Source organism: Arachis duranensis, chromosome 10 (assembly GCF_000817695.3).
Source record: "Arachis duranensis cultivar V14167 chromosome 10, aradu.V14167.gnm2.J7QH, whole genome shotgun sequence".
In the NCBI taxonomy this organism is placed as follows: Eukaryota; Viridiplantae; Streptophyta; class Magnoliopsida; order Fabales; family Fabaceae; genus Arachis; species Arachis duranensis.
The window spans coordinates 27,956,619-27,971,510 of record NC_029781.3 but is presented as its reverse complement, the minus strand read 5'-3'; the positions used below and the strand labels follow the sequence as shown (position 1 = coordinate 27,971,510).

Here is a 14,892-nt window from a genome sequence, read left to right as displayed (position 1 = left end):
TTTTTGAAAAAGATTTTGAAATTAGAAATCAAAAAGATATGATTTGAAAACTATTTTGAAAAAGATGTGATTAAGAAGATATGATTGAAAAACAATTTAAAAAGATTTGATTTTTAAAATTAATGACTTGGCTAACAAGAAATTTAAAAGATATGATTCAGACATTAAACCTTTCTTAACAGAAAAGGCAACACACTTGAAATGGTGAATCAAATCATTAATTGTTAGCAAGTATTTTTGAAAAATGGAAAGAAATTGATTTTGAAAATATATGATTGAAAATATATGATTTGAAAAAGATTTGATTTTGAAAAATTATGGAAACTTGAAAAAAAAATTGAATTAAAAACAAAATCTTCCCTCTTATGCCATCCTGGCGTTAAACGCCCAGAATGGTATCTATTCTGGCATTTAACGCCCAAAATGCTACCCTTTTGGGCGTTAAACGCCCAGCCAGGTGCCCTGGCTGGCGTTTAAACGCCAGTTTTCCTTCTTCACTAGGCGTTTTGAACGCCTAGCTTTTTCTGTGTGATTCCTCTGCTGTATGTTCTGAATCTTCAATTCTCTGTATTATTGACTAGAAAAGACACACTTTTGAAAAAAAAGTTTGGACTTTTAATGATGAGGAATAATCAAAATGCAACTAAAATCAAATAAACAATGCATGCAAGACACCAAACTTAGAAGTTTGTATACTACTGACACTAACAAATTGAGAATGCATATGAGAAATAACAAAACACACAAAACAAGAGAATTTAAAGATCAGAACAAGTAAATCATAAAGAACAACTTGAAGATCAATGAAGACACATGAATGAATTCGAAAAATGCAAGAAGAACAGAAACATGCAATTGACACCAAACTTAAAATGAGACATTAGACTCAAACAAGAAACATAAAATATTTTTGATTTTTATGACTTTGTAATTTTTTTGAATTTTTTGAAAATTATATGGAAAAGAAAATAAAGAGATTCAAAATTTTTAATAAGAATTTCAGGAATCATGCAATGATAGTCTAAAGCTTTAGTCTAAAAAGATTAGACATGGCTAGCCAAGCTTCAACAGGACATTACATTCAAGAGCTAAATTGATGAAAATCAATCAGCTTTGGTGATGATACGAACATCACCTTGAAACTCTAGAATTTATTCTTAAAAATTCTGAAGAAAAATATCTAATCTAAGCAACAAGATGAACCGTCAGTTGTCCAAACTCAAACAATCCCCGGCAACAGCGCCAAAAACTTGGTGCACGAAATTGTGATCATCAATGGCGCCATCAACATGGTATGCTCAATTGCAATCTCAACTCTTTATCACAACTTCACACAACTAACCAGCAAGTGCACTGGGTCGTCCAAGTAATAAACCTTACGCGAGTAAGGGTCGATCCCACGGAGGTTGTTGGTATGAAGCAAGCTATGGTCATCTTGTAAATCTCAGTCAGGCGGATTCAAATAGTTATGCAGGATTGATAATTAAAAGATGAATAAAACATAAAATAAAGATAGAGATACGTATGTAATTCATTGGTGAGAATTTCAGATAAGCGTATGGAGGTGCTTTGTCCCTTTCGTCTCTCTGCTTTCGTACTGTCTTCATCCAATCCTTCTTACTCCTTTCCATGGCAAGCTGTATGTTGGGCATCACCGTTGTCAATGGCTACAGTCCCGTCCTCTCAGTGAAAATGTTCAACGCGCTCTGTCACAGCACGGCTATTCATCTGTCGGTTCTCGATCATGTCGGAATAGAATCCAGTGATTCTTTTGCGTCTGTCACTAACACCCTATAATCGCGAGTTTGAAGCTCGTCACAGTCTTTCAATCCTTGAATCCTACTCAAAATACCTCAAACAAGGTTTAGACCTTCCGGATTCTCAAGAATGCCGCCATCAATTCTAGCTTATACCACGAAGATTCTGATTAAGGAATCCAAGAGATATCCACTCAAGCCTTGTTTGCATGTAGAACGGAAGTAGTTGTCAGGCACGCGTTCATAAGTGAGAATGATGATGAGCGTCATATAATCATTACATTCATCAAGTTCTTGAGTGCGAATGAATATCTTGGAACAAGAATAAGCTGAATTGAATAGAAGAACAATAGTAATTGCATTAATACTCGAGGTACAGCAGAGCTCCACACCTTAATCTATGGTGTGTAGAAACTCCACCGTTGAAAATACATAAGAACAAAGTCTAGGCATGGCCGTGAGGCCAGCCCCCATGATCTAAGAACTAGATGTCCAAAGATGATCCTAAGATCTAAATTGATCCAAAGATGAAAATACAATAGCAAAAGGTCCTATTTATAGAGAACTAGTAGCTTAGAGTTTACAGAAATGAGTAAATGACGTAAAAATCCACTTCCGGACCCACTTGATGTGTGCTTGGGATGAGCATTGAAGCTTTTATGTGTAGAGACTTTTCTTGGAGTTAAATGCCAGTTTTTGTGCCAGTTTGGGCGTTTAACTCCCATTTATGTGCCAGTTCCAGCGTTAAACGCCGGACAGTCTTGAGCTGATTTGGAACGCCAGTTTGGGCTATCAAATCTCAGGCAAAGTAGGGACTATTATATATTGCTGCAAAACCAAGGATGTCTAATTTCCAACGCAATTGAGAGCGCGCCAATTGGGCCTCTGTAGCTCCAGAAAATCCACTTCGAGTGCAGGGAGGTCAGAATTCAACAGCATCTGCAGTCCTTTTTCAGCCTCTGAATCAGATTTTTGCTCAGGTCCCTCAATTTCAGCCAGAAATACCTGAAATCATAGAAAAACACATAAACTCATAGTAAAGTCCAGAAAAGTGAATTTTAAATAAAAACTAACTAAAACATACTAAAGACATACTAAAAATAATGCCAGAAAGCGTATAAATTATCCGCTCATCAATTGTCCTCCAAGATCCTTGGAGGTATCTCATCCAATGTAGTTCCCAATCGTAGAGTGATGGCATTGAGACAGCCTTTTGGGTTTGGTTGGGGTTGGGATGGAAGGTTAGAAGAACTTGAAGGTTGGTTGGTGTTGTTGGAGGAGGACATGGACATCTTCGAAATCATGTCGGTAAGATTGGCAAATTGAGCACTCATGGCCTCGAATTGAGCTTTATAGCCCTCATCCCGCTTATCCACAGTGGCTCTAAGCTCGTCAACTTGATTGGTGGGAGATGGTGAGATTTGATTAGATTGTTGTCTATGGTGTGGTGCTTGGTACTTAGTGTAGTTGTTTTGGTTTTGGTTGTGGTGATTTTGGTTGGCTTGGTAGTTGTTGTTGTTGTTGTGGTATTGAGATGAAGATTGCTTGTTGTTGTGATGAGAAGAAGAGTTGTTCCATCTTTGGTTTTGATTGCTCCATTGTGCATTATCCCTCCACCCTTGATTCTGATTACTACCATGAGAGTAGTTGTTTTGGCCTTGAGAAAGATAGGGCAGACGGTTGTTGTAATTCACATTGGCCACTACAAGGGCATGTTCCACTTGAATTTGATGGCATTGATCGGTATAATATGTAGTGCTGGAGCACAAACCACAAATCCTAGGAGGGCCTTCAAGTTGAGCAACTGGAGGTGGAGCTTGGACGGCTTGGATGGAGTAGAATTCCTTTTGATCCTTTTGTATTTGCATGAGGGTGGTGGTCATATCCCCAAGTGCTTTGGTTAGGCTTGATTCAGAAGGGGACTGTTCTACCACACCCTTGAGAGGATTACTTCTCACCCTTGTATGTTGTATAGCTTCGGCAACATCCTTTATCAAATTCCAAGCTTCTCCCTCCATCTTATTTTTCGAAAGGGAACCACCGCTAGAAGCGGTGAGCAATCTTCTATCTTCCACACAAAGACCTCCGGTGAAGTAGCTAATGAGCAAGTGAGTGTTCATTCCATGGTGTGGACAAGATTCCAATAACCTCTTGAACCGAGACCAATACTCGTACAAACTCTCTTGGTCTCTTTGCATTATACCCGAAATCTCCTTCCGGATGTAGTCGGTCTTCTCTGGTGGGAAGAATTTATCTAGAAACTCTCTTCTCAAGAAATCCCAATTGGTAGCAATCTCATCCGATAGCGAATAAAACCATGTCTTTGCTTGCGCTTCAAGAGAGAAAGGGAAGGCAAAAACCATGATAGCCACCTCATCGACTCCATGCCTTCGAGCCGTAGAACAAGCAACTTGAAAATCCTTTAGATGTCGGATGGGGTCTTGACCCGGCAACCCATGATACTTAGGTAGTAGATTTATCAAGATACTCTTCAATTCAAAGTTTGGATCAAGGTTAGGATACCTTGCTTGCAATGGTTAAAGTATAATATCCGGAGCTCCTTGCTCATGCAAAGTGATCCGGCATGGCTCCGCCATGTATGGTTCACCTGTAGGATGCAAAGATGTATTAGTAGTGCCAACAGAAGAATAAGAAGTAGCGGACTCCAAGTCACTCTCGATTCCGTCTGGTGATTCGGTATGTTCCTCAAGAGAGGCCGAAGTACTAGCCGTATAGTCCAACCGCCGTCTAGCTTGCCGAGTGTGTAACAAAGTTCTTTCAATCTCGGGATCAAAATCAGCTAAGCTAGAATTCGGTTGAGACCAAGTCATCAAACTTGAGAGTCATAGCACAAAAATAAAAGAAGCTAAACTATAACTAAGTATTGAAAGCAAACAAACTATCTACAATATTCACATATTCACATAATCAACATCAAGGCATATGTTGCAACCATTCTCCGGCAACGGCGGCAAAAATTTGATCGGGCAAAAATTACGTCGGAAGAGAATTTCTCAATGAAGTTCGGTTGCAAGTATAGCTCTACCAACAACAATCCTCGAGGATCAAATTTAGAAGGGAATTGGTGTCACAAGTTCAACCCAATAAAATAACTGAAGTATTCAAACCTCGGGTCATCTCACAAGGAATGGGCAAATATATGCTTCAAGATTGGTTAGAAATCCGAGGTCGTAAGTCATGAGCAAGAAAGTAAACTAGGAATATTAGCAAACAAGTAATCTAAAGTGCAAAAAACTAATTCAAATAACTAAGCAAGATGTGAGAAATTCCAAACTAAGAAGACAACATTCAATTTAATTCTACTCTCAACTAAACAATAACTATAACTAAGGCAAGGCAATCAAGATTTTTGGGGTTTCAAATATGAATGATAAAAACAACTCTTGGCAAGACATGGGAATTGGAGTCACTATCCTTGTCTAATAACCATATCTTGACAATTATGAGGAACCAAACCCACTAAGTCTACTTCTATACTTGAAGTACGTCAAATGGTTTGGTCAACATCAACCCATAAGGTCTAACCTCACTACTAATTAACCTAGTAGTAGGCTAGTGTCAATGGCTATCAAATTGACCACTAAGGGTTCCCAAATCATCAAATCCATTTGACCCAATGACTCAAGTTTACCCAATTCCCTTAGTCTAAGCCAAGAGTAAAAAGAACTACTCCATAATCAAGGTAAACAATTCATCAAACACATGGTAAGTATTAACAAAAGACATGTTCAAATTGCAATTGGATTGAAATTAACAAATACCCACTAACAAATATCAACTTACAATCACTCAAACAACGCAATTAATCATAGAAATCATCAATGTAACATCAACAAGTCAAGATTCACAACATTCATGTAATGGGTATAAAGTGACAATTGACAAGAATCTATAAAACTAACACAAGATCTAAGCAAAATTATACTAAGGAATTCAAATTTAACAATCAAAATTAGTAATTAACAAGATCAAATTCAGAGTTTAACAAGGGAAGATCAATTTAAAGCTAGATCTAGAGAAGAACAAAGGTTTCTCTCTCTAGAAGAACAAAGAACCAAAAAACTAGAAAATATGTCTTAGTGTAAAATGATTGACCCCTCCTTTCTCCCTAGCATCCTTGGGTCTTTTTCCATGCAGAAACAGCTTGAAATTGGGCCTAATGAACCTCAGAAATGCCAGGCACGATTTCCTTTAATGAGGTCACATGCAGCTTCCCGCGTGTGCGTGCCATGCGTGCGTGCATGCCGATTGCTTTTGTGATCCACGCGTGCGCGTCGGTTGGAATTCTCTGGCCTACGCAGATGCGTCCATCCTTGCGCGCCGCTTCCAGCTATCCTCATCCACACGTGCGCGTGAAGTGCGCGTGCGCGTCAATGCTGAAGTTCCCAAAATCCAAATCTTCATTTTCCTTCCTCTTGTGCATGCTTTCTTTCTCTCTTTTAGGCCATTCTTACCTTATTAATTCTGAAATCACTCAACAAATACGTCACGGCATCGAATGGCAATAAAGAGGATCAAAATATTGCAATTCTAAGGCAAAATAAGCATGTTTTCCATCATGGAGCAATATTAGGAAGTGAACACAAAACCATGCACTTCTTGTGAATAAGTGCGAGAAATATTGAAAAAAACACCCAAATTAAGCACAAGATAAACCACAAAATTGGAGTTTATCAGATGTCCATTTCGCATTGTGTGAGAATTGTTGATTGGTTTGGTTTCCCTTGACTCTAAGTGACCTACTAGTTTGACTTAGAACTGAGGGATTGGGATCAATTATGCCCTTTTGACTAATTCTCAAGTAGGATTGACTAATTGGGATTAATTCTACACTATTACCATGTTTGTGGTCCATGACTAGGATAGGAATCCTAAATTCTCCAATTCTCACCAAGAGCACTTTTATCATTTAATTTCCATTTTCATATCCTTTACTTGCTTTTCTTTAATTCCTTGCATGCTTATTTACATTCCTTGCATTTTAATTTCTTGCTTTTCTCTTGCATTCACAATTCCACATGCTCTCTCTCTCATTGCCAATAATTGTACACTTCATTGCAACTCCCAGGGAAGATGACCTGAGGTTTAATTACTCTCGATTATTTTGATTTGAATTTAACATTTGATTGATGTTCAATTGTTGAGTTTGGACTATACTTGCAACGAACAATCTCTAATTTTAGTTTGGAAATCTGAACCTATGCTTTTGGTCATTCGTCAGCCTTGGAGAGAAAGGCATCAGTTAGTTAACCAAATTTTTTAATGAGATTTTAAGGTAAAAAAAGATGCCAGATGAATGGAGAAAGAGCACCTTGGTACCTAATCATACCCTGACCTGAGCTTTAGGGTCGGGTCAACAAAAGGGAAAGGGACCAACCTCAAGGAGGGCCCACTTACTTCTGCCGATCTCTTATTAAGAGATCCAAAGAGGCCTAATACAGCAAGGCCACCATCCACTAGACGGCGGTTACCGAAAGAAGATCACCAAACACCACTATAAATACACTGGAGCCCCCAGGTATAACTCAGACTCCAATTCTGCTAAAAATCCACCTAAAACCCTTGCTAACTTAAGTATCAGAGTCTCTTGCAGGTATCACCACCTAATCCCCCACGAGGAGCTCGGATAGGCGACACCTCAATACCGGTAAATCGGAGACCAGCACTCGAAAGAGACCCAGAACTCACGTCTGGTCCAAACTCAAGGTTTCAGGTAACTCTCAGAACATTGGCGCCATTGCCGGGGACCCTGAAAGTCATCCCACGACCATGGCGAACAACCCACCTCAGAACGGACACACAACATCTGGACTGGAGGATGGAACACAGACGGAAAACCAAGACTAAACACTCCCCCCTCTACCGTCATCTAAGGGGATACGCCATCCTGAAGGAGAAAAGCACCCCCAACCACAGAGATACTAAGTGTGGTCCGCGAACAACTGGACCACCTCAAACAGCTCGAGCGAGAGGCTGAACGCCAATGGGAGGCTGAACGAGATCTCAGAAGGGAAGTAAGACGATGCCAAGAGCTGGAGGAAAAACTCCAAAAGCTCGAAGCCGACCTCCGAACCCTTGCTGCACGAACCGACCGCGAGACTAGCCTCCCCAAAGAACAAGACCCATTCACAGAAGAAATCATGAAAGCAAAAGTCTCCAAGGATTTCAAGCCTCCCGATATGGACCTTTACGACGGGACATCTGACCCAAGCCACCACCTCAGCAATTTTAGGATCCAGATGTACCTTACGGAGGTCTCTGATGCAACTTGTTGCAAAGCTTTCCTAACCACCCTCACCAAGATAGCTATAAAGTGGTTTGACAGCCTACCCACAAAGTCAACTACCAGTTTCGACGACCTCGCCAAGAAATTCTTGGCCAGGTTCTCTATTCAAAAGGACAAAACCAAGTACACCCCAAGTCTACTAGGAATCAAGCAAAGAGATCGGGAATCTCTACGAGAATACATGGAGAGATTTAATAAAGCATACCTGGAAATACAGAATCTCCCCACCGAAGCGGCCATCATAGGACTGATCAATGGCCTAAGAGAAGGGCCATTCAGTCAGTCCATATCCAAAAGACACCCCACCTTCTTGAACGAGGTGCATGAGCGAGCAAAGAAGTACATTAACATACAAGAGAACTCCTCATTAGGAGAGACCTCCAAAGCTAATTTCTCCTACTCCTCCCGATATAGAGACACAGAATCAAAAAAGAAGGAAGAACCAAAAACAGAGAAACCCAAAAGATACCACAACTATACCCTCCTTCGGGTATCCCTAGTAGACGTTTACAGAGAAATATGCCACAAGGAGAAGATCTCGTCACCCCGTATGATCAAACACAAAAGGGAGGAAGTCAGACTGAATACTGTGACTACCACAAAATCTACTAACACCCTACAAATGAATGCTATGACCTAAAAATGTCATAGAGAAGTTGGCTAGGGAAGGACGATTGGACCGATATCTAGCCAATAGAACAGACGACCCGAGGAAAAGAAGAAGGGATGAAGAGGGAAGTCGGACAGAACGCCCCCTCACACCCCGGAGAGGCATATCCATATGATTAATGGAGGGTTCGCAGGAGGTGGGTGATGAGTCCATATTTGACGATATATTTTAGCTTGAATTGAATGGACTTTACTATATAAACTCCCACGATTTTGGGGCTTTCTTGGCCCATTTTCTAAGGCTTGGAGGCTGAAATGAAGGGCTATATGAAGGAGCAACAACACATAACAAAGAGAGCCATCTGATGAGCGGATAATTTATACGCTTTTTGGCATTATTTTTAGATAGTTTTTAGTAGGATCTAGCTACTTTTAGGGATGTTTTTATTAGTTTTATGTAAAATTCATATTTCTGCACTTTACTATGAGTTTTTGTGTTTTTTTGTGATTTCATGTATTTTCTGGCTGAAATTGAGGGACCTGAGCAAAACTCTGATAAAAGGCTGTCAAAGGACTGCTGATGCTATTGGATTCTGACCTCCCTATACTCGAAATAGATTTTCTGGAGCTACAGAACTCCAAATGAGGCACTCTCAACGGCGTTGAAAAGTAGACATCCAGAGCTTTCCAGCAATATATAATAGTTTATACTTTATTTGAGATTAAATGACGCATACTGGCGCTCAACGCCAGTTCCATGTTGCATTCTGGAGTCAAACGCCAAAAACACGTCACGAACCAGAGTTGAACACCAAAAACACGTTACAACGTTGTGTTCAACTCCAAGAGAAGCCTCTACACGTGTAAAGCTCAAGCTCAGCCCAAGCACACACCAAGTAGGCCCCAGAAGTGGATTTTTGCATCAATTACTTACTTCTGTAAACCCTAGTAGATAGTCTAGTATAAATAGGGCATTTTACTATTGTATTAGACATCTTTTTGGATTATTTTTGGATTACCTTATGATCCTTTGATCACGTTCAGGGGGGCTGGCCATTCAGCCATGCCTAGACCATCACTTATGTATTTTCAACGGTGGAGTTTCTACACACAATAGATTAAGGGTGTGGAGCTCTACTGTACCTCGAGTTTTAATGCAATTACTACTATTTTCTATTCAATTCAGCTTATTCTTATTCTAAGATATTCGTTGCACTTCAACATGATGAATGTGATGATTTGTGACACTCATCATCATTCTCACTTATGAACGCGTGACTGACAACCACTTTCGTTCTACTTTAGACCGAACGCATATTTCTTAGATTCCTTAATCAGAATCTTCGTGGTATAAGCTAGAATTGATGGCGGCATTCATGAGAATCCAAAAAGTCTAAACCTTGTCTGTGGTATTCTGAGTAGGATTCAGGGATTGAATGACTGTGACGAGCTTCAAACTCGCGATTGTTGGGTGTGATGACAAACGCAAAATAATCAATGGATTCTATTCTGACATGATCGAGAAACGACAAATGATTAGCCGTGCTGTGATAGAGCATTTGGACCGTTTTCATCGAGAGGATGGGATGTAGCCATTGACAACAGTGATGCCCTACATACAGCTTGCCATGGAAAGGAGTAAGAAGGATTGGATGAAGGCAATAGGAAAGCAGAGATTTAGAAGGAGCACAGCATCTTCATATGCCTATCTGAAATTCCCACCAATGATCTACTTAAGTATCTTTATCTTTATTTTATGTTATATTTATTATTATTTTCGAAAACCAATATAATCATTTAAATCCGCCTAACTGAGATTTATAAGAAGACCATAGCTTGCTTCATACCAACAATCTCCGTGGGATCGACCCTTACTCACGTAAGGTTTATTAGTTGGATAACCCAGTGCACTTGCTGGTTAGTTGTGCGAATTTGTGAAGAAAGTGCTGAGTTAGTAGATGCGCATACCAAGTTGAATGCCATTATTAGATATAACAATTTCGTGCACCAAGTTTTTGGCGCCGTTGTTGGGAATTATTCGAGTTTGGACAACTGACAGTTCATCTTGTTGCTCAGATTAGGTAATTTTCTTTTCAAAATGTGTTCAAAAACCTTTTAAAATTTTATCTCGTTTTCGTTTTTCGAAAAAAATTACAAAAATCCAAAAAAATTAATAAAATCATAAAAATAAAAAATATTTTGTGTTTCTTGTTTGAGTATAGTGTCAATTTTTAAGTTGGGTGTCAATTGCATGTTTTTAAAAAAAATTATGCATTTTTCGAAATTTTCATGCATCAAGTTCTTATTGGTAAGTCTTCTTGTTTGATCTTGATGTTTTCTTGTTCTGTGACTTTTGTTATTTTTCATATGCATTTTTGCATTCATAGTGTCTAAGCATTAAAGATTTCTAAGTTTGGTGTCTTGCATGTTTTCTTTGCATCAAAAATTTTTCAAAAATATGTTCTTGATGTTCATCATGATCTTCAAAGTGTTCTTGGTGTTCATCTTGACATTCATAGTGTTCTTGCATGCATCATTGGTTTTGATCCAAAAATTTTCATGATTTGGGTCATTTTTATGTTTTTCTTATTTCTCTCAAAATTTCGAAAATTTGATTTGACTTAGTTAAAAAATTTTTAAAACTTAGATATTTCTTATAAGTCAAGTCAAATTTTCAATTTTAAAAATCTTATCTTTTCAAAACTTTTTCAAAAATCAAATCTTTTTCATTTTTTTCTTACTATTTTTTGAAAATTTATAATTTGAATTTTAAAATCTTTTTCTTATCTTTATTTCATGATTTTCAAAAACTTTACTAACAATTAATGTGATTGATTCAAAAATTTGAAGTTTGTTACTTTCTTATTAAGAAAGGTTCAATCTTTAAATTCTAGAATCATATCTTTTAGTTTCTTGTTAGTCAAGTAATCAATTTTGATTTTAAAAATCAAATCTTTTTCGAAATATTATCTTTTTAATTAAATCTTTTTCAATAATATCTTTTTATCTTTTTAAAAAATTTGATTTTAAAATGTCTTTTCCAACTTCTTATCTTTTCAAAATTGATTTTCAAATCTTCTTCAACTAACTAGTTGACTTTTTGTTTGTATTAACTATATCTTATCTTTTTCAAAACCACCTAACTACTTTCCTCTCTCTAATTTTCAAAAATTACCTCCCTCTTTTTCAAAAATTCTTTTTAATTAACTAATTGTTTCTCTAATTTTCAAAAATTACCTCCCTCTTTTTCAAAATTCTTTTAATTAACTAATTGTTTTAAATTTTAATTTTTAATTTTAATTCTTCTTTTAATTTTTGAAAATCACTAACCCTTTTTCAAAATTAATTTTCGAATTCTCTCCCTCTCATCTCCTTCTATTTATTTATTTATTTACTAACACTTCTCTTCATCTCAAAGAATCTGAACCTATCTTTACCTTTGTGTTTGGATTCTTACCTTTTCCTTCTTCTATTTCCTTTTTCTTCTACTAACATAAAAGAATCTCTCTACTGTGGTAAAGAGGATCCATATTATTATTTTCTGTTCCCTTTTTTTCATATGAGCAGGAGCAAGGACAAGAATATTCTTGTTGAAGCAGATACTGCACTTGAAAGGACTCTGAAGAGAAAACTAAGAGAAGCTAAATTACAACAATCCAGAGACAACCTTACAAAAATTTTTGAAAAGGAAGAAGAGATGGCAGCCGAAAATAATAATGCAAGAAGGATGCTAGGTGATTATACCACACCTACTTCCAAGTTTGATGGAAGAAGCATCTCAATCCCTGCCATTGGAGCAAACAATTTTGAGTTGAAACCTCAACTAGTTGCTCTAATGCAACAGAACTGCAAGTTTCTTGGACTTCCATCAGAAGATTCCTACCTAACTGAGTTCTTGCAGATCTGTGAGACTGTTAAGACTAATGGAGTAGATCTTGAAGTCTTCAGGCTCATGCTTTTCCCTTTTTCTGTAAGAGACATAGCTAGAACATGGTTGGACTCATAGCCTAAAGATAGCCTGGACTCATGGGATAAGCTGGTCGTAGCCTTCTTGGCTAAGTTCTTTCCTCCTTAAAAGCTGAGCAAGCTTAGAGTGAATGTTCAGACTTTCAAACAAAAAGATGGTGAATCCCTCTATGAAGCTTGGAAAAGATACAAGCAGATGACCAAAAGGTGTCCTTCTGACTTGCTTTCAGAGTGGACTATTCTAGATATATTCTATTATGGTCTATCTGAGTTCTCTAAGATGTCACTAGACTATTCTGCAGGTAGATCTATTCACCTAAAGAAAACGCCTGCAGAAGCTCAAGAACTCATTGACATGGTTGCAAATAACCAGTTCATGTACACTTCTGAGAGGAATTCTGTGAGTAATGGGACGCCTCAGAGGAAGGGAGTTCTTGAAATTAATGCTCTGAATGCCATATTGTCCCAAAAAAATGTTGACTCAGCAAGTCAACATGATTTCTCAAAGTCTGAATGGATGGCAAAATGCATCCAACAGTACTAAAGAGGCATCTTCTGAAGAAGAAGCTTATGATCCTGAGAACCCTGCAATGGCAGAGGTAAATTACATGGGTGAACCTTATGGAAACACCTATAATTCATCTTGGAGAAATCATCCAAATTTCTCATGGAAGGATCAACAAAAGCCTCAACAAGGCTTCAATAATGCTGGAAGAAATAGGCTCAGCAATAGCAAGCCTTTTCCATCATCTTCTCAGCAACAGACAGAGAATTATGAATAGAGCCCCTCTAACTTAGCAAACATAGTCTCTGATCTGTCTAAGGCCACTTTAAGTTTCATGAGTGAAACAAGGTCCTCCATCAGAAATTTAGAGGCACAAGTGGGCCAGCTAAGTAAGAAAGTCACTAAAACTCCTCCTAGTACTCTCCCAAGCAATACTGAAGAGAATCCAAAAAGAGAGTGCAAGGCCATAGACATAATCAAATGCCCGAACCTAAGGAGGAAGGAGAGGACGTGAATCCCAATGAGGAAGACCTCATGGGACGTCTCTCAACCAAGAAGGAGCTCCCTATTGAGGACCCAAAGGGATCTGAAGGTCATATAGAGACCATAGAGATCCCATTAAACCTCCTTCTGCCATTCATGAGCTCTGAAGACTATTCTTCCGCTGAAGAGGATGAAAATATAACTGGAGAGCAAGTTGCTCAATATCTAAGAGCCATCATGAAGTTGAATGCCAAATTGTTTGGTAATGAGACTTGGGAAGGTGAACCTCCCTTGCTCATTAGTGAACTAGATACATGGGTTCAGCAAACTTTACCTCAAAAGAGACAAGATCCTGGCAAATTCTTAATACCCTGTACCATAGGCACCATGACCTTTGAGAAGGCTCTGTGTGACCTAGGGTCAGGCATAAATCTTATCCCACTCTCTGTAATGGAGAAGTTGGGGATCATTGAGGTACAGCCTGCCATATTCTCATTACAAATGGCAGATAAGTCAGTAAAACAGGCTTATGGATTGGTTGAGGACGTGTTAGTGAAGGTTGAAGGCCTTTACATCCCTGCTGATTTCATAATCTTAGACACTAGAAAGGAAGAGGATGAATGCATCATCTTTGGAAGACCTTTTCTAGCCACAGCAGGAGCTGTGATAGATGTTAACAGAGGAGAATTAGTCCTTCAATTGAATAGGGACTACCTTGTATTTAAGACCCAAGGGTGTTCTTATGTATACACCAAGACTTTGAGCATCAATGGATAAGAGGGCCCAAGGAAATAAAATCCAGGCCTAAGCGGCTAAATCAAGTTGTCCCTAACCATGTGCTTATGGCATGCAGGTCCAAGTGAAAAGCTTGAGACTGAGTGGTTAAAGTTGTGATCCAGGTCAAAAAGAGTGTGCTTAAGAGCTTTGGATACCTCTAACTGGGGACTTTAGCAAAGCTAAGTCACAATCTGAAAAGGTTCACCCAGTTATGTGTCTGTGGCATTTATGTATTTGGTGGTAATACTGGAAAGCAAAGTGCTTAGGACCACGGCCAAGACTCATAAAAGTAGCTATGCTCAATAATCAACATACTTAACTAGGAGAATCAATCACACTATCCAAAATTCTGAGTTCCTATAGATGCCAATCATTTTAAACTTCAAAGGAGAAAGTGAGATGCCAAAACTGTTCAGAAGTAAAAAGCTACAAGTCCCGCTCATCTAATTAGAACTAATATTCATTGATATTTTGGGATTTATAGTATA

At 38.4% G+C, this 14,892-nt stretch overlaps 1 protein-coding gene and 1 non-coding gene across 2 annotated transcripts; both read right to left on the bottom strand.

Annotated features, from left to right (window-relative positions):
- Positions 1–2,890: 2,890 nt before the first annotated feature.
- LOC107469605 (uncharacterized) lies at positions 2,891–4,120 on the bottom strand. Its single transcript, XM_016088986.1, has one exon. The coding sequence runs from the start codon at positions 4,118–4,120 to the stop codon at positions 2,891–2,893; it is 1,230 nt and encodes a 409-aa protein (XP_015944472.1).
- Positions 4,121–12,757: 8,637 nt separating this feature from the next.
- LOC127743637 (small nucleolar RNA R71) lies at positions 12,758–12,861 on the bottom strand. The gene has a single exon (XR_008005021.1). It is a non-coding gene; the product is annotated as a small nucleolar RNA R71 (small nucleolar RNA).
- Between the last annotated feature and the right edge of the window lie 2,031 nt (positions 12,862–14,892).

Excerpts from the sequence above, each read along its gene's own strand:
- LOC107469605 (XM_016088986.1), bottom strand. The coding sequence starts at position 4,120 with ATGGTTTTTGCCTTCCCTTTCTCTCTTGAAGCGCAAGCAAAGACATGG.